Source organism: Dermacentor albipictus, chromosome 1 (genome assembly GCF_038994185.2).
Source record: "Dermacentor albipictus isolate Rhodes 1998 colony chromosome 1, USDA_Dalb.pri_finalv2, whole genome shotgun sequence".
Taxonomy (NCBI): Eukaryota; Metazoa; Arthropoda; class Arachnida; order Ixodida; family Ixodidae; genus Dermacentor; species Dermacentor albipictus.
Window position 1 is genome coordinate 487,899,584 of NC_091821.1, and position 26,297 is coordinate 487,925,880.

The window sequence follows — 26,297 nt, forward strand, 5'->3', positions numbered from 1 at the left end:
CTGCCCCTAGCACTCGTGCCACTGCTCGCTCGTTCGTCTTCCACAGCAGACTCAGATGCAGCTCATCATGCCAGCCTTCCCATACTGCTCCTCGCGCTCGTGCCACTGCTCGCGCATTCGTCGTCGTTTTTCACAGCTGGCTCCGGCGCAGCTGATCGTGCCAGCCTTCCCATACTGCCCCTAGCGCTCGTGCCACTGCTGCCGCGTTCGTCGTCGTCTTCCACAGTGGCTCCGGCGCAGCTTATCATGCAAGCATTCCCATACTGCCCCTAGCACTCGTGCCACTGCTCGCTCGTTCGTCTTCCACAGCAGACTCAGATGCAGCTCATCATGCCAGCCTTCCCATACTGCTCCTCGCGCTCGTGCCACTGCTCGCGCATTCGTCGTCGTCTTCCACAGTGGCTCCGGCGCAGCTTATCATGCAAGCATTCCCATACTGCCCCTAGCACTCGTGCCACTGCTCGCTCGTTCGTCTTCCACAGCAGACTCAGATGCAGCTCATCATGCCAGCCTTCCCATACTGCTCCTCGTGCTCGTGCCACTGCTCGCGCATTCGTCGTCATTTTTCACAGCTGGCTCCGGCGCAGCTGATCGTGCCAGCCTTCCCATACTGCCCCTAGCGCTCGTGCCACTGCTCCCGCCTTCGTCGTCGTCTTCCACAGTGGCTCCGGCGCAGCTTATCATGCAAGCATTCCCATACTGCCCCTAGCACTCGTGCCACTGCTCGCTCGTTCGTCTTCCACAGCAGACTCAGATGCAGCTCATCATGCCAGCCTTCCCATACTGCTCCTCGCGCTCGTGCCACTGCTCGCGCATTCGTCGTCGTTTTTCACAGCTCGCTCCGGCGCAGCTTATCATGCAAGCATTCCCATACTGCCCCTAGCACTCGTGCCACTGCTCGCTCGTTCGTCTTCCACAGCAGACTCAGATGCAGCTCATCATGCCAGCCTTCCCATACTGCTCCTCGCGCTCGTGCCACTGCTCGCGCATTCGTCGTCGTCTTCCACTGTGGCTCCGGCGCAGCTTATCATGCAAGCATTCCCATACTGCCCCTAGCACTCGTGCCACTGCTCGCTCGTTCGTCTTCCACAGCAGACTCAGATGCAGCTCATCATGCCAGCCTTCCCATACTGCTCCTCGCGCTCGTGCCACTGCTCGCGCATTCGTCGTCGTTTTTCACAGCTGGCTCCGGCGCAGCTGATCGTGCCAGCCTTCCCATACTGCCCCTAGCGCTCGTGCCACTGCTGCCGCGTTCGTCGTCGTCTTCCACAGTGGCTCCGGCGCAGCTTATCATGCAAGCATTCCCATACTGCCCCTAGCACTCGTGCCACTGCTCGCTCGTTCGTCTTCCACAGCAGACTCAGATGCAGCTCATCATGCCAGCCTTCCCATACTGCTCCTCGCGCTCGTGCCACTGCTCGCGCATTCGTCGTCGTCTTCCACAGTGGCTCCGGCGCAGCTTATCATGCAAGCATTCCCATACTGCCCCTAGCACTCGTGCCACTGCTCGCTCGTTCGTCTTCCACAGCAGACTCAGATGCAGCTCATCATGCCAGCCTTCCCATACTGCTCCTCGTGCTCGTGCCACTGCTCGCGCATTCGTCGTCGTTTTTCACAGCTGGCTCCGGCGCAGCTGATCGTGCCAGCCTTCCCATACTGCCCCTAGCGCTCGTGCCACTGCTCCCGCCTTCGTCGTCGTCTTCCACAGTGGCTCCGGCGCAGCTTATCATGCAAGCATTCCCATACTGCCCCTAGCACTCGTGCCACTGCTCGCTCGTTCGTCTTCCACAGCAGACTCAGATGCAGCTCATCATGCCAGCCTTCCCATACTGCTCCTCGTGCTCGTGCCACTGCTCGCGCATTCGTCGTCGTTTTTCACAGCTCGCTCCGGCGCAGCTTATCGTGCCAGCATTCCCACACTGCCCCTCGCGCTCGTGCCACTGCTGCCGCGTTCGTCGTCGTCTTGCACAGGTGGCTCCGGCGCAGCTCATCATGCCAGCGTTCCTGTACTGACACTCCCTCTGCGAAGGTGTTGATGGCACTGGCGCACTACCAGTAGATGCAGAGATTTCGGTCAGTTCTGTCGTCTGCTGAGATGGACAGTTGCCACAATTTTCCATAAGTGTACCTTAATTGTAACAAAACGTGTGCGAAGTTTACAGTCAGGCTTTTGCCTTTTAGTTTTACAAAGATGTAGCACTTGCTTAATTTTTGCATGCATTGGAAATCGCCACCCTATCCACTTCTCGGATCACAGCCAACTTCTCTTCGAGAATCACACTTTTGTTTTGCATTCGGGGTTGTCATGGCTGGGCCGTGCAGCCACAGACCGTCGAAATAGCAGAAACAAACGATTACCCGTTTTTAATGCCACTAGAGACATTAAACGCCAGCTGCGCCCGAGCTCACGGATGGATTGATATTTGCTGGAAGGGACATCTCAGTGGAGGGCATTATACGGGGTGATAATTTTTAAGTCTTACGGAATACTTAAATATCGCATGAGACCGATAGCATTTTTGTCGTTGACCTAGGTTATTCAAGAGGCGGACACTACTAGCATTAGAAATCGAAACCGATATTCAACTAATTAACAAAAAATCGTTAATTAACTTCTTAATTACTTTATGGCATGTGCTGCAATTTATGAACTGTAGCCGGTGATCTCGCAGGACGTATTGAGTTGAAATGAATTTTTAAGATGGCACTAGTTTCGAGATATTTCCCAAGGTGTCGGACGAAATACACGGGCACTCCAGTAATTTTTTTTTTTTTACGAAAGTACCCACAGCACCTTAAGTAGGCAGTGCAGTTTGGGAGGATTACATAAAAGAAAAAAACGATACATAATACAGGCAGCATAGAACAAAAAACCAGATGTTCGTGTGTTACTATTACATCGTGAAGCGACTGCACGAACATATCATTAGAAGTTATTTTCACAATATCAGTAGGTAACCGATTCCAGTCTCGAGTTTTATTGGGTAAAAAGCTTACTGAGCACGTTAGTTCTACATGAAGTTTCCCTTTGAGTTCGTGATCAACACTCATAGACACGTAGTCGGGCATATCCAATAGTTCATGTTATCGATACATGTTCTCGAATGGAAAATACCACGGACAGTTCTAATTAAATTAAATTAAACGTTTTTTTGTTTTGTAGCATGTCCCGCCCGATTTTCTTTTTAGCCTCTGTTACACAATTTTTTGTGTAATTTTAAATACAAAGCGCGCAACCTTACTCTGTACTCTTTTCTGTTTGTCTATGTTTGTTCGTGTCCAAGGATCCCAAGCCTTGAGTTACTCTTGAGGTGCACAGAGCGTTTTGTTAAAAAAAAAAATACATGCAACAACAGTGGATATTTGCAGCTAGTTTAATGGCACATATCTCCAAACTGGTGTCATTCTGGAAGTTTATTCCAATAGTATACGCCTTGCAAACCCACCGGCTACAGTTCATAAACTGTAATATGTGCCGTTTAGTAATTAAATAATCCCGGCCACGGCGGTCGTATTTCGATGGGGCCAAAATGCGAAAATACCCGTGTACTTTGATTTAGGTGCACGTTAAAGAGCCACAGGCGGTCCAAATTTCCGGAGTCCCCCACTACGGCGTGCCTCATAATCAGATCGCGGTTTTCGCCAGTAAAACCCCATAATTAATTTAATTAGTCATTAATTATTTGGTACATTTCGTTAATTAGTTGAATATGTGTCTCGTGTTGAATGCGTTGAATATTCGCCTCTGAATAATGCAGCTCAAGGATTAGAAATGTTTTATCTGCAACAGGCGACCTTTTTTAATTCCACGAAACTTAAAATTGATCAGCCTCAATATAGGCAGTGAGTGGAGAATTCACGGAGCATTTAAGAGTACCCTCGAGATCTTCGATTGTTGGAAAAGTGCCCCCACGCCTGGCTCTACCAAGATTGAATTTTTTCTCAACACCGTAAGTGGCACTCAGTCGTAGCAGCTTTTTGTCCTTCCTGGGCCTGTCATAATCACGTTGGTCTCTCATGGTGCAGAACGCCCCTTCCAAAAATGTGGCGCTCTTTCCGCAATTCAGAGCAGCGTGAACAGGAAATAGTTACCGTCTTTGCTTCAGCACGCGGTTTAAATTTCCCGTTTCACACTTTGTGCTAAGTGTTGTAGTTGACGCTAACCTACATTAAACAACATGGTCGAAAATGCATGCGTTAAGTCAGGAGCTTGAAAAGCAATGAATAAAGAGTTCAAAAACAAATTTAATTTCGTTCACACGACGGTTTACTGCGCTTTCTCCCTACGTGCATCTGTGACATGTCGCCCAGTACCAGTTTCCTGGACCACATCAAGCTGCTCTTCACAGCTTTTGACCCTGAACATCCGCCAGGATAATTTCTGCTCGACTGACTGAATATATTTATGAGAAAAGTTGGCGCTTGGGCGAATGAACGAATTTAAGTTAATCCGTTAACATGCAGATGCCCTTGCATCGTTGGTAGCGCAAGTACATCTGCAATGTCGGCCACAGGCTTGCACCTATGGCCGAAAGGCGGCGTCGATGTAACCTCGCTGAACAAAAGACCGCCAAGTTTGGCCCTCATTACAGAAGTCAATCGATGCTGCACGTAATGGAAGGTTGAAAACTGCGAGACTCGACAGCGAACACTAAGAAAAAGATAGTGACCACTGCGGTGCCCACTCGCCTGACCCGATCACGAAGCGGAATTGTAGAATCGTACAGAATTATTCCGGACACAGTTCACGGTGTGGGCAACTGTTCGTGATCAGTGAAAATGCTTGCTAAGACGCAAAAGCATTGCAGATGATCAATGTAGAGCTTTAACTATGCTCGCGTTTCCATTTCAGCCATCCGGTATAATACCACAACACTTTGCCCAGTTTTTACGCCGTTTTGCCGAACCGCAACGCAGAGCTTTTTCCTGCGGTGACAAGACTTGGCTATACTGTCCTTAGTATCAAGGACTCGCGCTAGAATGATAATACACTGTGAGTGGACCGGCGTAAGCGCAAGGGCCGAAGCTTTGGTGTTCCGAAGTGAGCACAGGACTGAGTCGCTCGAGGAAATCGCAGTATAGGCTAGTTGGCTGCTACTAATGCCGCAGTCCCTCAGCACAATGCTCATAAAATGAGCGTACAGCTCTTTTTTTTTTGCTCGTTCGGTTTGCTTTTTTTTCTTTCTTTCTTGAAGCTAACGCGATTCTTACTGCTTCGCAAAAATTGGGGAAACGAATGGCCGGTCCGTAGATATGCCCTAGCGAAACTGAGCTTGGAGGCTTTTGCGGGTCTTCGGGGAAACTCACCTGTCCCAGCAGGCGAACGTTGCTCGTTGCGTTGAGATGCCCAGAGCTTGCACCGAACTGGCCGACACTGAGCCACCTGCACGTGCCCACAGACGCACGTCAGCGTCGACCCAATCCACGCAGCCACACACGCGGTTGCTCACAGGACACCGTGAATCGTCCTTGATCTCTTAATTTTCATTTTCAGTAACGGCATGAATTAAGACACACAGACAAATGTAAATTGTGACCATGCCAAAAACAAGACACGCACAATTGCATTGTCGGACCGTAAGTAGGTCTAAGCATATTTATTTTTCATCTTTGGCAAACGTGCTTCATAGCGCTTCAGATGCATTCAATTAACTCGTACGAATGAAGGGGAACCGAGGGGCTCGATGTTTTAGTTAATAGACAATGAAACCAAGGGAAGCGTAGCGCTTTCGGCTAGTTGACGCATCCCGATTTCATACGTCCAGCCGGCGATAAACAAGGACAACAAGAAGAGAGAAACAGAGGCCGGGGACGGGAGAGGAGAGGGCGCACATGTAGCACTATGCCTGTGCCCGTCTCTCTCTTCCTTGGCCCTTGTTTATCGTGCGCTACGTATCTCACGTCAAGGGAAGCTTAGTATCCTTTATTGGAATGTATCATTAATTAATTATGAGACTGAATGAAATTTGCAATAAACCTGGAATGTTTTTAAAGGGAAGCTGAAGGGCTTTCCAGAAAAAATGAGTGAAGAGCTGTACGTAATAGTTTTCAACCCTCCGAATTCGAATATCGAATCGAAATTGAAAGAAAGAAAGCGCAAACAGATTTTATTTCGAGGAAAAGTGTAGCAGCAAACTCGGGGCAGCTCGCCCGTCTCGTTTGCGCCTGTGATTGGTCGGGCACCTCGTGACTTCAACAATGGCGTTCGTCCGGACCTACCGCTGCCGCTACACATGAAGAATGGCGCAAGGTGGCTTGGCGCTGTTGTTTTGCTTAGACGGTAATGGTGAATTTCGAGAGCTTGCGTTTCTCTGAGAAGTTCGGCATTGCTCCCTCCCTACGTGTACGAGCCGATTGCGAAGAGCCGGCCTCTCGAAGAAGCAAAAGATGCTGGTAGCAAGCAGTGGTTTCGACGGGACCGAAAGCGAAGTGTCAGCATCTCCTCGTGTTAGAAATGTTCTTGGGTGAGTATGTTTTTTGCAAAGCTGCATTTGGCAATCCAGTGAGTTCGTTTCCGGGCAAACAACTGTACTGTTATGTTCCTGCATGCCTCCTCGTGGAACGTCAGCAGGGATGCGATCATCGGCATTTGTGCGCTGCCCCAAAGCGATCTGCAATCTACACAGACGGTTGTAATGAAGGAAAAGTTTTCCGGCTCTTGCAGCACGTGTAGTGACCTTCATCAGCGCGCCAACCGCACGCTACTCCTAAAACCGGAGCCGTAAGGGCGGCGAATTGCATCCGCTACGTGAGACGGCCGGATTCTCTCTGTGCGCGAGAGAAGGGGGAGCGCAGCGTCCTGGCGTGCGCTGGCCTTTAAACACATGCAAATTTTACACTTGCACTACATTATGGTAGCTGCATGTAGGCTGTTTCACAACACACGTCCGAATAGAAAATTAACGGCGGTTTGCGACCAAACCTGCGTCAAAGGTGGGAGATGAACATGCACCTTCCGTTGAGCGTGCTAACACGAAGGAGCTAGCAGTAAATCAATATCCAGGTTTGGACGAGATCGTGTATTCATAAGGTCTTCCAAGACCAGTGATCATCCGTCCGCCCGCACCCGTCCCGTCTTTATTTGTTCGTTGCCCCGACCTTCTCGCACTGCGTTTAGAAAGCCTGCTAGCAGCTAGTTGTACTCTCACTCATTCACGCGTTATTTATAAACTCTAGTAGTAATCGTCGTCACGAAAGTGGTTAGAGCACAGCACTGTTGTTCTTGAGCGCTTGAACTTAGCGCTTGAAAACTTAGCTTGCGGGAAGTAATGGAACATCGGAACATCGTCGCGGCCGCTGGCGTTCGTGCAACCGTAGGCTGCACAGAATGCCGGCATGATCGACCCACCACTTCCAATTGATGCTGCGCACGTCAACTACCACTCTACATACACACAAATGAATGCAGGGTCGAGCGAAGCAGATTATGACGGCACGCACGCAGAAACAAGCACGGTCAAGCACGGTCGCGGAAACTGCGAAGGAACGGAACACCAGTGCTGACGTCACTACGCCGCGGTTTCCGGTCTCCGCTCGCATCGTCAGCGTCAGCAGCAGCGCGCGGCGCTCGAAGGGGGCGGACCGACAGCGAAATTTTAACCGACGATTAGGTGGCTCCCAAATGAAAAATCCCCCCCCCCCAAAAAAAAACTTTATCTGCATGGTTTATAAGGTTTCCGTATCCGTATATGAGCGTCTTATTGAATTCTACAGACTCTTCAGTTTCCCTACACACCGTAACTGTACAGTCAGCCGTTACAGAAGCCGCAGTGGGCGACTCCGGATTAATTTCGACCCCCTGGGTTTTCTTAACCTGCACCAATATGGGGCACACAGGAGCTTTTTTTTTTTCGTGTATTCCGTCCCCATCGCGATGAGGCAGCCTTGTACTGGAGTCGAACCCTCGACCTCATCGTGCTTCATAGCCACTCAGCCACTGCGGCGAGCTGACAGAGAAATTAAAGACGACGAACTGACACCTCTTTCTTTTTTCCTTTAGTCATAATAATTCACTCCGTTGCCAAATCGCGGGCCTTGTCTAACATGAAATGCAATATAAAACATGATTACAACAAAGCTGTCTTGAGATTTAAAACAGCGAAGATGGAATGATTGCTTTTTTGAGCGCAAGAACAATTTGTAACACCCTGAAAAAAAAAATTACTGCAGTCTTCGTAAAAAATTGCATACTAAGCTTTACATGAGTTCTTAATATCGCACACCAAGACTATCTAAGTCGCGGTCCCCGTGGATTATTTCCTTGTCAAGGCATCTTTCGAATGAAAAAAAGAAAAAAACAATTGTTTTGTCACGCCACGTTCACTAAGAAAAAATAAGGTTAGAAAGTATACTCTTCATTGCCAAGTTCATACTGAATACAATGCCGCTACTGTACCCTATAAACGTTCCCCTTAAACATCTAGAAAGCAACGCGATTAAATCCTAGGATTCCATCCGTTGACGGACGAGTCGGTATAGCCGATAGAACGCAGTTATTATGCGAAGCATACTAGCCGCACAGCCACGCTCTTCTTTGCTGCGCCGCGCACGGCCGCGTAGCTACCATATGAGGTCACAACAGCTGCAAAGCGGACGCTTATGCTTCGCCTTCAAGAGTGGAACGCGACAGCGTTCCCGTCGACCCGCCAAGGGGTGTAAGACAATGGGCTACGGCGCAGCGACTACGCGCCCCGCTTCGGACGCGGTGAGCGTCGAGCAACGCAGCGTTCGGCGCGACAACGAAATGTGCGCCTGAGCAAGCGCCGCACGCCTGAGCCGACGCCGAGGACACCGGCTTTTCTGCGACACGAGCTCCTTAACGCTGTCGCGTTAAAATAAAGGCTAGTAGGCTTCGCATCCTGGGCTTAACCTTAGCTAAGCCACAGCCATTTTTATGCGAAGCATATTACTAGAGCTCAACCCAGCTCCTCAGGCGCGGCGGTGTCGCCTTCAATACCACGTGACACCGTGACGTCACGACAGAGGAGAAACGGGGCTCCAACTCGCGCCGTCGCTCGAGAGCTCAACCCAGTTCCTCCATAGAGTTACTATACTGACTCTAGAGGACAAGCTACCCATAGGGCCCATGCATTAAAATCGGGAACCTCAAGAGCGCCGCCATGTTGCTACGCGCCGAGGTTGCCAGCTCCTGAGACGCTTGCTAGACTTGGTGACAGTAGTCAGTTTTAATCCGGCAACAGTAGCAGCGTAGCAGCATGGCGTCTCGCTTGTGATGTTGTGATGTGTGCGTGCAGCCGTGTGTTTGGGCTTTATAAGTCGGTTCTTTATTCTATGTTGCGGGATGGTGTGGGTGTGGTCCATGTTGGCCGTACAGCTGGCAGTTATGCAACCGAGGGATGATCCTGTTCAAGTTCCTGGCGGTATGCGGTTTTCAGCGGTCACGCCTGTTGCAGAAGTGTCACTGGACGACGTTACGAGCTCGAAGCTGTGGTCAGATTCCTCGTTGGCGTTCCGTAATTATCTTCGCACGGGCGCGGTATGTTGCAAAAGCCGCTTTCGCGATCTATCGTCGTGTTTTATGTATACATACAATTCCTTGCCATGACGGATCATAGCCTCCTTTATTTTTGAAAAATAGAGGCGGCTATGGACCGATTGACCAGTTCAAGTTGTCAACTTGTCAGTAACTGTCGTAGGAATCACTGTAATAAACATAATTCCACGATCGGATTGTTTACTTTCATTTTTTGTTGTAACACTGAGGACTATATAGAACTTTATTTTGTATATGTGAGAGAAGTATGTGGATATCACGAGCTTAAGCCAATGTGCGATACACAGACAAAGCAGCTGCTACAACATGAACTGCATTGAGGGCCACACAACACATACGTAATTAAAGGTGCAAAATATAGGGGGAAGCTTCAAAATACGCTCTGTTGCACTGCAAAGTATAACATATATTGTATGTGTACAATAAATGTTCAAAAATACAATGCATCAATGTCCCATTTGCCTTCAAGTTTATTATGAAGTTCAAGTTTACTGAAGTTTATTATGAGCATATGTACAACAGGAATCAACTAACACACCCGCAGTCAAGGTGGCTGTTCGAGGTGTGCTGGCTGCCTCAGTGTAAGAAAAAGAAATTGGGTAAATGTCGACACCAGTGCCACTGCTTCTTGCCTCTGACCTGCACGTGCCTCTGCGGGATCTTTGTGCACAAGTGTGCTGGCGTGGTGAGGCGTAGGAGTCATCCAAGAGAAAGAGTATTGTTTACATGGAGAAGTGGCTGTTCACATTGCCTGTCACTTTCCCTCAAATGTTTCCTTGGCGACTAGAGTGACACACCCGCAGTCAAGGTTGCTGTTCGAGGTGTGCTGGCTGCCTAAATGAAATAAAAAGAAATTAGATGAATGTCGATACCAGTGCTATTGCTTATTGTCTCTTACCTGCATTTGCCTCCACGGCCTCTTGGTTTGTGGAGTCTGTATGAGGGAGCTGCTGTGGCTAGGCGTAGGCATTGTCTAAGCAAAAAGAAAAGGCCATTTAAATGGGGAATTATGGAAATAAATACAGTTATGTCTGCTTCTTGCACTCTTCTTGCCTAAAAGTTTTCAAACATAGTGTCCAGAACACACCAGCACTTTGACTGCTTCTGCTTTTTACCTGCAGGTGTTGTTGCGAGATCCTTAGTATGGCTGCATGCAGCATTGTAACACTTGGTGGAGGCATTTGAAGTGGTAGCCAAAAATATAAAGAATCATCCTTGTCTGCACGAATGCTTTCAATTTCTAAATGCAGTGGTAACTATCACTATTGGTGCAAGGCCCCCCCACATCTATGCGGCAAGTGCCATAGCTCGAAACTGAATTGTTCCTTTAGTGTTTCACAAGGCATCTGATATGTCCACGTTAGATGTGATGTGTTTGTTTTTATTTATCCCAGTGTGGAGAGAGCATCATTAAATGGCTGAAGTACTATAGCGCCAAACAGACGACACAAGAAGAGACACGGACGAGCGCTTATGTCCGTGTCTCTTCTTCTTGTGTCGTCTGTTTGGCGCTATAGTACTTCAGTAATATGCACCAACTAGCCCAACAAAAAGTTCTGCTGAAATATCATTAAATGTTTTGTTTATTTTTGCGTGTCTTGTTTTTTGGTTTATTTCTGAATTTATCATGATGCTAAAGTGACTTATGTAATGGCAATTAGCTTTTGTTTTGCAGAAAAACAATGCATTTCCTGACCCATTGTTTGACATCCTCTCACTCGCATAATTTTGCAGAGTATTCTACCTATATTGACTTGCTTGACCTCCACTAAAGGGTCTTGCATTTTTAAATACGACTCTTTCCTTAAAATCATTCGACACTTCTCATAATTTCTGTACCTTGGGCTTCTGATACTCTGCATTCACTATTTTTGCTTGTTTCTGACTAGAAATGTCTTCTTTAATTTAGAGCTTAAACTTTACCTTTGGAACACACTGAAGGGCTTGCCATTGCATATCTGCATAAAAGGGAAACATGTTTCATTAAACATTTGCAAAATCCCATTGAAGATTGATGAATGCAGCTTGCAGTGTGATATGACTGAATGAGCCATAAAAGTAACTCATCTCACTTGGTAAATGAAAGCACATATTAGTGTGATGCACAAGATACGTTACACTAACGTGGTGGGTTCTCTTGCTTATACAGCAAAATAATCGGTGCGCGAGAAAAAAATTATTTTTGCATAACCCTTGTACACACTGACTTAAGGAAAATGAGCTGGAGCTGTCCATATGATGTACTTATTTTACCTGCGAGTATGGTCAACAAAAATGTGTCCCAGCTGCTTAGTGGTATTCCAGATTATGTCAGTATTGCATATGGGCCTGTTGTCGAAATAATTGAATTTTGAAAGTGCTCGCAGGGATCTGATGTGCATATCTGCAGTTTATGGATACATGTAAAAGACTCAGCATCAAGTGCAAGTGAACGGTCCCACAGGCCCGGAGTCGATCATGCAAATAGATTCGCTGCACAAATTTGTGACATGAAATGGCATGCAAGGAAGTGTTGAAAATATTCCACAGTTAATAAAACGCCTAAGCTATTAATATGTGGGTTGATGCACTCGTTATGCAAAACGGAGGTGAGGCGTGCAGACAGGAAACAAGAGTAGAGTATTTACAAGCAAACAACACGCGCGCCGCCCACTTCTCTACTCTTGTGTCCTGTCTGCACGCCTCACCTCTGTTTTGCATAATGAATCCTTACGAACTAGCTCAGCTTTCTGTCGTTCTAAGTCTCCATGCACTCTATTTCGTCCGCATTAGGCACTCGCCTCTTGATTACTTCGTGGCACAGAAATACTCGGTCAGGCTGTTTTTCTGCTGTGGCCTTTGTAGAAGCATGATTGTTCAAAGTGCAACAATTAAACAGATTCTTTGAGTTGCTTGTGGCTTCGCCAATACAATTCCGGTGCGCTGGTCCGCCTGTCCAGCAATTTCCTACTGAAGGGAAACCTGCAAATAAAAACACCGCTCCGCATGCAGAAAAATGCTCTACTGTGACGCTTCTCGAACGATTGTGATGTACCACAAGAGCTGCCTACTCGCGTGATATTCTCAACAAGGAGATACATTCGTTTACTTACGTGTGAAGGTATATGCCAGACCACTTCGGGGCTTCGGTGGCACATAAGGCACGAGTGTGTCACAGCGTCCGATGTCGACGCGCGATCGCATGTCAAACGAAACTACTACGCATCCAAAAAACAGATTCGAAACCGAAATTCGCGTCATCCTTTATTGCATGAATGCGTACATCGTGATTTACATAAGTCACGGACTTAGCGATCGCTTTCTGTAAACTTAATATTAACGTACCACCTTCATAAAGCCATCAGGTATGCGTTTTTAGGTGACAAAGCATAAGGTGACCTGTACTTGTTCTCAGCTCTTTCAATAGTAATTGCGCTGGCCACATTGACCAGTAGCAACAGGGCGGCGCCCTAGAGGTTCCCACTTTTCCGGCCCAGCTTTTCCTCTAGAGTTGTTCTACTAACTCTATGAGTTCCTCAGGCGCGGCGGTGTCGCCTTCAATACCACGTGACACCGTGACGTCACGACAGAGGAGAAACGGGGCTCCAACTCGCGCCGTCGCTCGCGGCGTCGCCCCCCGCATCGGACGCGGTGAGCGTCGAGCAACGCAGCGTTCGGCGCGACAACGAAATGTGCGCCTGAGCAAGCGCCGCACGCCTGAAGGCTGTTTCACATGCTGCGACTGCAACTACGAAAATCGGTGCTGTCGCACGCGTCGCCATGCGATTTTTAGAGGGCTCATTTCACAGGATTGCGATTTCAAGAATGCGACTGGTGCGACGCCCAGGGTTGCTTAGTGCCAGGTTTCATGGCACACGCTGCATAAGTCTTTTATTGTAGTGAATAAAACGTTTACACTATAATATTATTGACTTGTCTTGATTACAAGCTAATAATATGTACGTTTACTCATTTAAAAACGTTAGTTAAGATTTGTCTTGGGGTGCGCGACAGCGGTTTCTGTAGTTCAGTGCGACATCGCGCGCGTAAACAGCTGTTCGACGGTGGTTCAGCGATGTGTGTTGTCTTATCTACCTTCTATGACCGTTTCGTTCTGCCTGTGTTACAACAATCTGCAAGATGACCTATCGACAAGTTCATATAGCTACCCTCACCGTATATGCAGTATTCGGAATTCGGCTGCCACGAAGTTGTCGTGTCAGCCCAACAAGATCCTCGCGCTACCCGTGCTCGGCGTCAGCGTCTAGAGAAATGATGCGTGTATATTGCCTGTCATTGCGCATATGTGGTGCCTGCTCCTAGCCATATTCTTACGCCAAACGCAACAAGAAGCACCAACCCGAACGCCCGCGTGCGCCCCTGAACGAAGCCTCAAACGATCTGTGTGATTACGACGTGGAATGAAAATTGTATTGTGAAATTCAACCTTAGCGCTGGCCTGGTTCGTCCATCGCCGTGCTTGCGCTGCGAATATATATATGGGAGCCCCCTCTCAATATTTCTAAAGGCGCAAAACCCGACGCATCAAATGTTTCGAGCAGTTACCGTCACTTTTGTAGAAACCTGTACGTTGTAACATAGCATTCTAAAAGACACGCTTCTCGTCCACTTTGTCGTCCCGTGTCTCGCGCTGCTAGTATACTCGGAACTTCTAACAAGAAGACCACATCAATACGCGCTATTCATAATGCAGGATCGTAGGCCCGCGGCAGCCGCACTTGCCGTAGAATTTTTCAGCTTTCTGCTCAGCCTCGCACGCCTCTCACGGTTAGCCTGTTTTGTGGAAATAAATATTATTATTATATTATTAATGTTATTAGATATTATAGTTTCTTCACTGTAATTTATAGCAATCATCCAGATTTCTTAAGCTAGTCATGCATTTAACCTGTATTAGATCAACATTGTTAAGATATGCTTATGGGAGTCATTTCAAACTAGATTGCGCAGCCAGAGAAAGTACAAATGCAAGCCTCAATGTTTATTCCAATTTGGTATTCCTAAACATTATATTGGCAGAATTTTATGCCTGCTTGCATTTCCTGCAATTCAATGTTCAGAGCTGGAAAAACTGATTTCTTTTCTTGCTGTCGAATGGCTGCTTCAATGTCGATAGCAAGCTATAATTATTCATTTCGAAAGTGTTAAGCAATGACTATATGTCTAAGCTTATCAATGCGTTTTTGTTCCACGAACACAATTAAGTTTTCTCTCTCCCTCTCATTGACAGCCATGGAATGAAACCGTTCACTTTCATAAGTATCAGGATGCAAACATTCTGAAATTTGTCCTGAACATTTGTCTGCGTCCTATAGCGTGCATGTTTGTATTAAGTTCTGGGGTTACAATCGCCGTGATCTACACATATTGTTATATTGCAACAAACAAATTTATTTCACTTTGTTTTCAAATCTACAATGTGGCCATGCAGTAACGACTGCATTAATAAGCAAAAAAGAAAACTGCAGATTCAGTGTACGTGTTGGAATCTATGCGAACTGAAGTTTTTGTCAAGTGGTCAATTAAATGCTGTTAAAGTAACTGTGATATATACAATTTGTTTTATTTTCAACAATCAAACTTGTCATCTTTTGCAAGGTTTCCTTATGCACCGCATAGGTCACAACCTAAATGTCATGTAATCTTTATGCATTACGCTGTTCACAAACCATACCGAAACGCAAACGGCAGTTAATGTAGATGCACGCTGCGAGACATCAACACAGTGACGTTTGTTGAGCAAGGAATGGTGCTAGGTGTATGCAGATGAATGAATGACGTGCTTATGTACTTATTTATTTATATACCTCGCAGGCTGGAAGGTTGGAGTATTATGCAAAGGGGGAATAAAAAAGTTGTTACAAAAGGAAGAAGGGCACAAGATTAAGAAAAAAACCAGCAAAAAAAGCAGTACCACTACATTGCACCAACTAGCCCAACGTGTTTTACTGGCACAACATTATACAATACTTAACAAAGAATAACAGAAAAAGTTACTGCCCATGCACCCTGTACAGACGGTAAACCAGCGAAGCTGAAATGTGCAGCCCCGGTTTTTATCACTGGGTTAATTCCAATGGCTTATTCAAGTCTTTCTATATTATTGGTTATGTCTGTGTTTCTTAATGAGGTTATGCACATGTTTGGCTTGGGTTTATCACATTGTTTATTTGGAATGCCACACATTGCACTTTGCAAGATCACCATCTTCGAAAGTGCAATGAGCAGCGGTTCATTGAGTTAATCCAGGTGGTCCATCCAAGTCTTCCTGAATTATGTTACGCATTTGTGTTTTGTAATGCGTTAATCATAATGTTTATGACTCAGTTATGCACTGTAGTTACCAAGTGACACACCGGGGCTGCACATTTCATTTAATTAAATACAGGGACACATTTTTGAACCTATAGGGAAGTCTGAGAGAGACTTCTGCACGCGCGCTCTGCTGCTAGAGAGAAACGACGTCACTATCGGTGCAGCCAATGGCCCGCCACACCTTTGCAGCAAGATAGTTATGACATCATGATCTTGTCTTAACCCCGTCCCACTCTGTGTCCCTTCCTTGCAATAATGCGCAGATAAATGTTTATGTGTTAAATGCATAAGCATTTCTATGTCTACCCAACAAGAAATGTCTCCGTCCTTCATGTAAGACGAACAATGGCTCACAACCCCCGAAACAATGGCTCATACCCCTACGCTAGGGTTCTTGTGATCGGACCATGAGTGTTTCGCCTAGTCATATACAGCTTCACTCTAAAAAGAATGAACACCTTTCTGCTAGATACCAAGATAATCTCATGAGGTGTACTAACAAATGAAAGTTTATTGACCTTGCCGAGTAAATGCTGGTCGACAAGCAATAAATCGAATTTACACAAAAAGCAGAAGCAAGATCTGATGCGTGTCCATACAGATCCCAACAGGAAATGCATCCATCTCTGAAAGTGTAACAGCGGCCATGCTGACACAAGATTCTCCCAGTGTATTTGCATCTACAGCATCCATAATTTCTCTAGGCAGCCGATCTCCACAGAATGCTAGCTTCTTCCTCTACAATGCACTCTCCACATCTGAGCGTGCATTGTAGAGGAAGAAGCTAGCATTCTGTGCAGATCGGCTGCCTAGAGAAATTACGGAAGCTGTAGATCTAAAAATGCTGGGTTAATCTTGTCATCATGGCCTCCGTTAGAAATGGATGCATTTCCCGTCAGGAAATGCACATGAATTTTTGCTTCTCCTTTTTGTGTATGTTCAGCCTATTGCTTGTCAGCGAGCATTTACTCGGTGTGTACATTAAACTTTTGATTGTTAGATCATCACGGTTTTCTTGTTTGTCCTATGTGTTCTTTGGTGCCATTTGCAGCCAGGCTATTCGCTTTTTATTTTTTTTTAGACTGCAGCAAGTCACTTTAATGGCCCTCATGATACCTTATAAAATCTTTTATTTGGCCAATGTAGCAAGAATGTACAGTGTGAAGCAGTAAGAACAGGGTATGCTAACTTCTAATTAAAAGGTTTATTGTGAAACTGCAGTGATCTATAAAGGTTACGACAAAGTAGTACAGCAATAAAACCTGATAATGACTAGTGCTTGATGAAACCAAACATAAAAGCAGGAAAGGGGGAAAATACATATAGATATACAAGTCCAGGGAAAAAAAACAGTGTGCAAGTGGCTACTGTCCAAGTGTGCAAGTGGCTACCTTCCAGGAAACTTATTTTTTTCCCAATGGCATGGAACTGGAAGAATGTGCTTGCATGGCATAAGCAAGCTGTCAGTCTGTCTATTGGAATAACAACAGTGTTTCTTGAAAGGTGCTGGCATGCAGGATTGGCAATTGTAATTATTTTTTCCTGCACTTGGAATTTTTCTCTATTTTCTTTCTGTAGCATTTTTATTTATGTTTGGCTGCATCAAGCACCAATTTTTATCTATCCTTCAAAGATGTCTTTCTTTTTCTGGGGAAAACTCGGGGAAGGCAGGAGATGGAAATTCAAGACGATGAGCAACATGAGAAAAAGGTGAAAGTAGGAGCCAACGTTTCCACACGTGGACCTTGAAGAAGACAAGTCCACTTGTCGAAACGTTGGCTCCTGCTTTCACCTTGTTCTCGTTTTGCTCATCACCCTTTTACAACTCGCCACATTTTTACAAATGAACCTCAGTTGAAAGTTAGTCCTCATCCATATCTAGTGTCATCCTGTTGATACTGCTTCATGCTATGCACTCTTGCAACATTTGTGTGTGTGTGTGTGCACACGCGTAGATTTGGATGCGAGATCGGGCCCTTGGGCAGAGGTATCATTCTTCTCCTGTGCAGCCTTATGAATTCATTAACTATACTGCAACAGAAATGCGATGGACAGGAACGAAGTGAACACACAGAGCGCTTCGTTCTTGTGTGTTGTCTATCTGTTGCACATTAGTTAATAATGAATACACACAAACTCATCTAGTTTTCAGTTACTATGTCAGGCTTATAAGCCCGCTTGTGTCCTGGAATATCTGCATGGCTATGTATCCTGTAATTTAATTTCTGGCCATGTGCTGGCAAGTCGCGTGTAACCTCCTGATTTTCCTGACAATCTTGTGTGATGTGCAGGCCCAGACAGTTACTGGTGGATCCATGCAGGGTGTTGTGCAGGGTGTAATCTGCATTTCAAGTGCTGCTTTGATTGCTTTCCGTTCAGCTTTTCTAGGTGTATGATGACCTGGAATGGTACTCACTTATATGGGGTTTAGTTTTATGTAGTGTCGTACTACTGTTACACTGCTATTGCCAGATCAGTGTACTATATGTGCCTTATGTTTGCTTGTATCTTCATGACTAGCAACCTCCTCTGTGTGTTTGGCAGTTGCATATAGTCTCCTGGCCTAATTGTTTGCCCCCCCATATTCCATGGTATGGGCCTGTTGTGTTTCAAGTTCAGGTACTCCCGAGGATGTGTTTCTGAAGGGAGGGGTAGTCGTCTTTGCATCTCATATGCTAGCTGGCATAGTATCTTGGGATGAGGTTCTGAGCTCTTGAGACAAATAATTTGTGCTGCAGGCTGCAACTCTACCCTGTCTAGGTGCTTGTTCGTTAGCTCTTTCTCATAGAGGTCTTCAAGCATGGTACAGTTGGAAAGACCTGTTATTACTACCCGATGCCTGTATTCGATGAGTTGTCTTTTTTGTGTGCTGCTGGTAATCCATACCGTACCATACCTTGGACACAAGCACAGCATCTGCGATTTTCTATAGTATCTGCTCGCCCACCCCCGTAATTTCGAGATTATTCTTTTCACCAGGTGTGGAAGTTGCGTCCAGGCATTGCATAATTGTTTCACCCACATGCTGGCTCTGCCATCATGAGCTTACACTAGCTGAGGATTTGTGGATGTTGACTTGCGGGCATATTTGTCCAGCTATATGGATCACAATGTGCAATCTGGGGTAGTTCTTGATTCTAATCTTTCTTTTTTTTCTGACGTCGATATGAGCTGACTTATAAGAAAGCGAGAGGCCAGACTAGCCAAGAAAGTCTGCAGTGTTGTCGAGGGCTTGTTGCATCATTCTTGATTTCTGCATAAGATAGCTTTCCCACAGACTGTAATACACCATAGGCTGTAGTGTTTCTTGTAGTATGCCCGTGTTGTTGGTTTGTGTGGGCTAAACGTACCTCCAACTCTCAGCTGAAATTTTCTGTCTTTCAAAAAGTTAGTTTAAGTGCTCTACCAGAAATGTTTTTGCTCATCGTTCCTCTTATTAGAGCAGCATGAGGTACTGCTGTTAAAAGCCTCTTCACTCTGTTCATTCTTTCATAAGCGGTATTACACAATGTCCTGCAATAAAGTTTCTGCTGCTTATGGCCCACTCATATCTGCCAGAAGGGACAACTCTTGAAAAAGTTTTCTTTGTGCTATGTGTGCGACGTAGCATGAGCATTCATGCCTTGACATTTATACATCTGTAGAACCAGCTTCTTGACAGAGTACTTGCTATACCTGATCATGCTTACTTGTGCAGTGCCGTTGAACAATACATATTGATGCAATGAATATTTACACACTTGAATTATCACGAAAGATGGTTGTTTTACAATTCTGCGCTTTGCTTTCTATTGGTGTTAGATTTTGCATAAGCATGCCCCCCGTGCAATAGCATGTTGAAGTGTAAGGGTTCAATAAAAGGTGATGAACTAAATCTAAGTGCAAGAGCTTTTTTTCGCACCTATGACTCCCATCGAAATGCGACTTCCATGGCTGGCAAATCAATCCCTCGCTTGTGTTAGCAGCAGAATGCTATAGCCACAGTGGCAGGTGAACAAATTGAAGAACAATATTTCTGTCTATAATTTTTTTTCTTGCCTGTATGTAAGTAAAGTTTGGAATAAGTTTGTCATTGCAAAAAAGCCCAGTTTGTGTTCTTTTATTGAATAAACCACATATTGTGTATAGTTGAAATGCAGAAATTTGTTCTAAAATCCTCAGGTGATATATGTTCTTGCAAGTAGCATGGTATTTCATTACTTATAAAGATAGTAATCTCAGCGGATATCGTTATATGGGTTTACGCACTAATGTATGTGACCACAAACTTATTAGAAACTTACTAGAAACATGTAAGGCATGAATGTTTCTGCACACTTGATCAGCTGTGAACGTGCAAGAACTGCTTGTACTGGCCGACTTCACGGCACAGTTTTGATTTACTTTTCTTCAGCGTGTCGTTTTATACTGTTTTATCCCCACAAGAACAGGCTGTTTGCCTGCTTTTCGCATTGTTGCACGAGTTCTACATAATTGTGCAGGAGGGTACGTTGTCATTGTATTTACTTAATCTACTAGCTGTACAGTTAATTACCTTGCAGAGCAAGTGTTCATACAGATGCAGTAAGGATACAAAGTCCGCAACATAGTCAATGTTTATTGGTTTCTGTGCAAGAAAAAAAAAATTTTCCAGAGAAGAGGTGCAACTAAACGTGCATGTAATATTTTATTCAAGCCACGGATTTAATGCTATCGTCGCAAATTCATTACGATAGCCTACACTTTTGCTCTGTCAAATTTAATAAGAGGCAAGATAAGCTTTCAAGATGCATCGGGAAATTCGTGCTTGAAAACCGACAAGAAAATGCAACTGAACGGTACCGCGTTCAGCGCAACGTTGAAACTTCGGGTAGTTTGCTGTCTTGTCATTTGCCCTTGCCGAGGTTGAAATAATTCAAGCTGCTCCGTAAGCGCGATTTTTGCATGCTACTCAACAAAAGAAAATCGTGACGACCTCATCGTCTGCTGGGGATCGAACACTTCCTAGCACTGACAACTCGCAAAGGCGTACGAAGCAAACGTGAAAATGCACTTCATTTGCTGTGTAGCGTGTCAACGAACGCATAGCAATCGGAGAATGCAATCTGCAGTACAAGTTTTTTATTCTCCCTTCGCGTACGTACCGAACTCGACGATCCACGTCTCCGCGCATTGCACTTGTCGTGCGAGGCGCCTTTTTCCAAAACAAACCGGCGAAATAGCTCCGTTGACAGCTCTCCGCGCAATTTCAACGGAAAATCGCAGCGATCGGTGCGACGGTGCGACTGTGCGACCAACCGGTTGGTCGCAGCCGAAAATCGGGGGGTCGGCACTGCGACTGCGATTTTCATCGCAAACGACGGAAATCGCACTTCCGGTGCGACGAAAATCGCATCATGTGAAACAGGCTTGAGCCGACGCCGACGACACCGGCTTTTCTGCGACACGAGCTCCTTAACGCTGTCGCGTTAAAATGAAGGCTAGTATGCTTCGCATCCTGGGCTTAACCTTAGCTAAGCCACAGTCATTTCTTTAATAACATCTTCATTGTTCCCAACACGCATTGCTCAGTATTGGACGACGCAATTGTTTATGCTGCGAAGCAGATCTCACATCCATAGAGTTTCCTACAATATACTAGAGGGAACTCTGGCGCTACAATTCCTGAGTCAACATAGGAATGATTGGAAGTACATGGGTTCATTTGATCGTCGTGCTCATGGATTCAGACGTTCTTGTGTCTTAGTTTATTGCGCTTTATCTGCATTCACTGTCGCAAATTTCAGAGCAATCTGCATTTTTCTAAGTGCAGAACACGCCGCGAACACGCCCAATCGCTACTAATTGCGACGAGTCAGCTTGTCGAGGTGGCCAAACTGAAACGCGCCAAGCGTCTCAAGGTACCGGCGTGCCCGCGAAAATTCACAAGGGCTTTATATGTCGCTTGTCGACGCATGCGTCCATAACGTAATGGTTTCATTATCGGGTGTCTCTGCTAGAGGTCCGATGCTCAAATCCTGACGTCAGACAATTTTAATAATGTTTACTTCATTATTCGTTACGCGGCACATAGTTGAACATGACGAGTTTACAAGGTCACGAAGCCGCTTGAAGCCAGAAGGCCGAAGTTTAGGCAAATCCATGTACTTCCCATGCTGACACCCACTGCAGCTTCCGTAGACACTAGTTACCTCTAGTAATTATTGCATGTATGCCCGCATCTTGCCACCGCTGCCCAGCCGTAGTTTTTCCTCCAGCGCAGCACATAAATTTTCCTTATAGGCCTTCACCAAACCAAACGACCGTAGCTCAAAAAATGTCTCCATCTGCACATTCAAAAACATTAGGTATCACTTGGTTGTCTGCTCCCATTTCTTTCCGCTTAATCATTAGAGAGCGTTTCACTCACCGGAATTGAGTAGAGAAAGCCGCGTATTCAAACCGGAAACTATGAATTTCGGTCGATATACAATTAGTGGCAGGGTTAGCAGTTGCCTTTCGCGGAAAAAAAAAAATCATGCGTTTTCACGGACTTTGAAGACAATGTCAAGGAATTTCGAAGGATTAAGGCACCATAAGGACTGACAAGAAAGTAGGTTGTTTACCACTATTAAACAACGAGCAAATATTCTTTATTTCGTCCACAAATTCTTGCTAAGCATTTTTCGCATAAACAATCCGCAGAAACCACAGAATCACAAACCTTCCTATCCGTGAAAATGCTAATCAGGTTTACTTGGCTTGACTCTCGGCTTCGTGATCCAATACACAAATGAAATCCACTAAGTTTAGCCAAAGCGAGATTCCAGGATTTTTAAGCACTCTGTGAGACATAAGGACCTTCAAGGCTTACAAAATGACGTCTTCATATACAAGCGTTTTCGAAACTTTCAAAAAGTACTAGAAATCCTGTCAATGATCAGCATTAATTGGAAGACATCAAAATATCTCATTATCACTGCCAAATAAAATGAAAAAACAAAGCCAGGTTTCTTATGACCACTCTGTCGATATTCTCTATCTCGCACTCTCGCTCGAGTTCTTTCTTTTCCTTCAACTCCATGTTAGCCACGGCCGGTATCATTAAATGCGCTTTAGGAATAGCAGGGGAGAGTTATTAGTAGAGTTTGCAGAACAGAATAATATGCGGATCATTAATACCTTCTTCCGCAAGCGGGATAGCCGAAAGTGCACGTGGAGGAGCCCGAATGGCGAGACTAGAAATGAAAGAGCCTACACTTGAGGAGGGAACGGAAGAAACTGCTACATAAAAAGCCGATCAATGAATTAGTGGTAAGAGGGAAAATAGAGGAATTCCGGATCAAGCTACAGAACAGGTATTCGGCTATAACTCAGGAGGAGGACCTTAGTGTTGAAGCAATGAACGACAATCTTGCGGGCATCATTAAGGAGTGTGCAATAGAAGTCGGTGGTAACTCCATTAGACAAGATACCAGTAAGCTATCGCAGGAGACGAAAGATCCGATCAAGAAACGCCAATGTATGAACGCCTCTAACCCTACAGCTAGAATAGAACTGGAATAACTTTCCAAGTTAATCAACAAGCGTAAGACATCTGACATAAGGAAGTATAATATGGATAGAATTGAACATGCTCTCAGGAACGGAGGAAGCCTAAAAACAGTGAAGAAGAAACTAGGAATTGGCAAGAATCAGATGTATGCGTTAAGAGACAAAGCCGGCAATATCATTACTAATAAGGCTGAGATATTTCATGTGGCTGAGGAGTTCTATAGAGATTTATACAGTACCAGTGGCACCCACGACGCTAATGGAAGAGAGAATAGTTTAGAGGAATTTGAAATCCCACAAGTAACGCCGAATGAAGTAAAGAAAGCCTTGGGAGCTATGCTAACGGGGAAGGCAGCTGGGGAGAATCAGGTAACAGCAGATTGTGGGCAGATTGTTCTAGAAGAACAGGCCACCCTGTATAGGCAATGCCTCAAGACCTCGAGCGTGTCGGAATCTTGGACGAACGCTAACATAATCCTAATCCATAAGAAAGGGGACGCTAAAGACTTGAAAAATTATAGACAGATCAGCTTACTGTCCATTACCTACAAAGTATTTATTAAGGTAATTGCAAATAGAATCAGGAACACCTTAGACTTCTGTCAACCAAAGGACCAGGCAGGATTTCGTAAAGGCAATTCAACAATGGATCATACTCACACTATCAATCAGGTGTTAGAGAAATGTGCGGAATATAACCAACCCTTATATATAGCTTTCATTGATAACGAGAAAGCGTTTGATTCAGTCGAAACCCCAGCAGTCATGGAACTGGCAGATGAAATCAAGCACCTCAGAGCGGAAACGAAGGCACTCGAAAAAAAGAGCATGGAATTAAAGGAAGAGAACAGACAGCTTTCGCAACCATGCGAAGATATGGAGCAATACATGCACCTAAATAACTTGGAAGTTAAAGGAGCACCTTCCGGAGCCGACCCACTAATGGTCATACAGAAGATAAGGGAAAGTGTTGGCGAAAAGTTCGACACTACAGAGGTCGACACATGTCATTGGATCCGCACCCCGAAGCCTGGTAACCAAAACATTATCGTTCGTTTTGTAAGAAGAGACACGCGCAATGCCTTGTTCACGAAATGCAGGAAAAGAATGCTAGACACCACTGTCCTTGGTCAGCGGGAAGGAAAGCCAATATATGTGAACGAACACCTTACACAGCGCAATAAGGCATTGCTCTCAGGCACGATAAAAAAAGAAGAAGGAAGTTCGGTGGAAGTACGTTTGGACTTCCAGTGGACGGCTGTTGGCACGCAGAAATGAGGAGTCGCCTGTAGTCCGCATTACAGATGAAAGAGATCTTGAGCGTATCACATTAGAATCTAGAGAGATAAAGCTTTATTGAGAGTGGATCACGTTCTAACAGTGCCAATTACTTTACCGTCGCTGACTTCTATTCGAAATTTTCTACTGCTGGTAAAAGATTTGCTGCCTTGCACATGAACACAAGAAGCATAAAAAGCAAGGTAGATGACATAAGTACTTTTCTTGAGTAATAATCTGTTAACTTCGATGTGTTATTGTTCTCTGAGACATGGATCAGTAAAACTGATGACCTGCCTCATCTGCCAGGATATATTTCAAAAGATATACGTCGTGTTAATGAGAAAGGAGGCGTAGTTGCAGTTTATTTCAAAGAAACATTTTTTCACGAGGTACTTGAAGATGACTGTGTTATTAATGATGATGTTGAATGTCTAGCACTGCGAATTGAAAAAACAATTACTGTAGCCATATATAGACCACCTATGGGAAGAAAAAGTAACTTTATATGTTTCTTGGAGAATGTACTCTCGAGTTTTTCACCGACCTATACACTTTTAATTATGGGTGACATCAACATAGACATAATGTCCAGTGATTCGTGTGCTAGAGAAATGGTGATGTTATTGTCTGCTTATGGTTGCACAAATCACATCAACTCGTCCACTAGAATAACTACGATTACCGCTGCACAGCTCGACATCTGCATCTCAAATCAAAGCGAAAATGATTTAAAGAGCGGGATTTTTGCATACGATATAAGCGACCATGTACCAATATTTTGCGTCACCTGTTCGGATACCAGCCCACTCCACAACCAAATACGTTTTGAACGACGTATGGATCACGCCGCAAGAAAAACATTCTTTGAAATTGTAGAAAAAAATGATGGGAAAAATGTTTACAACGAAAAAATGCAGATAGAGCGTACGAGTTATTTTCCCAGTTATTAAAAGAAAACTATGACGAAGCTTTCCCATTACAGCAGATAGATAAGCGTAAGAACAAAAAGTACCGAAAACCCTGGATGAATTCTGCACTTCGTAAACGAATCAAAGAAAAGGACTCGTTGCATCATACATTCGTTGAAATACGAAATCCAGGCTTGTTTGTCAAATATAAAAACTACAGAAATACTCTGAATTCCGATCTGAAGAGAGCAAAAAGGGAATATTCCCAAAACATTTTTGCAAAAATACTGGACAATCACAAAAAGGTCTGGGAGGTTGTCAACACCCTGACCGGCAAGAGAAAACAAAAACGGAATGAACACACCATAGCTACTTCAGATGGTTCCATTCTAAACGGTCAGGCTTTGGCAGAGGGTATGAACTACTTCTTCATCAGCTCGGGCGCATATCCAGTTGGCAATGAAGATATGTGTACCTATTCTCCAGTGGATATAGCTCCGATAAAACCTTTTCTTTTCTTAAAACCGACTGGCTTCGCCGAAATAATACAAACTATTGACAAATGAAAGAACAATGTGGCAGCTGGTATCGATGGCATAGGTCCAGTAGAAATTAAATGTTATATCACCATTAATATGCAATGTCCTTGTACACATTATTAACCTTACCCTGAGTACGAGTATCTTTCCGCAAGATTTAAAGATAGCAAGAGTGACACCCATCTATAAAAGCGGTAGACGAGATATGCTTGCAAATTGTCAACCGGT

At 45.1% G+C, this 26,297-nt stretch overlaps 1 protein-coding gene across 1 annotated transcript in view; it reads right to left on the bottom strand.

Moving 5' to 3' along the window:
* Window positions 1–26,297, bottom strand: part of LOC135912715 (glycerol kinase 5) — a 200,486-nt gene that overhangs the window by 79,548 nt on the left and 94,641 nt on the right. The window contains exon 4 of the mRNA XM_065445237.1: window positions 5,308–5,383. Within this exon, the coding sequence (XP_065301309.1) occupies window positions 5,308–5,383 (76 nt within the window). The remainder of the gene's footprint in view (window positions 1–5,307; window positions 5,384–26,297) is intronic.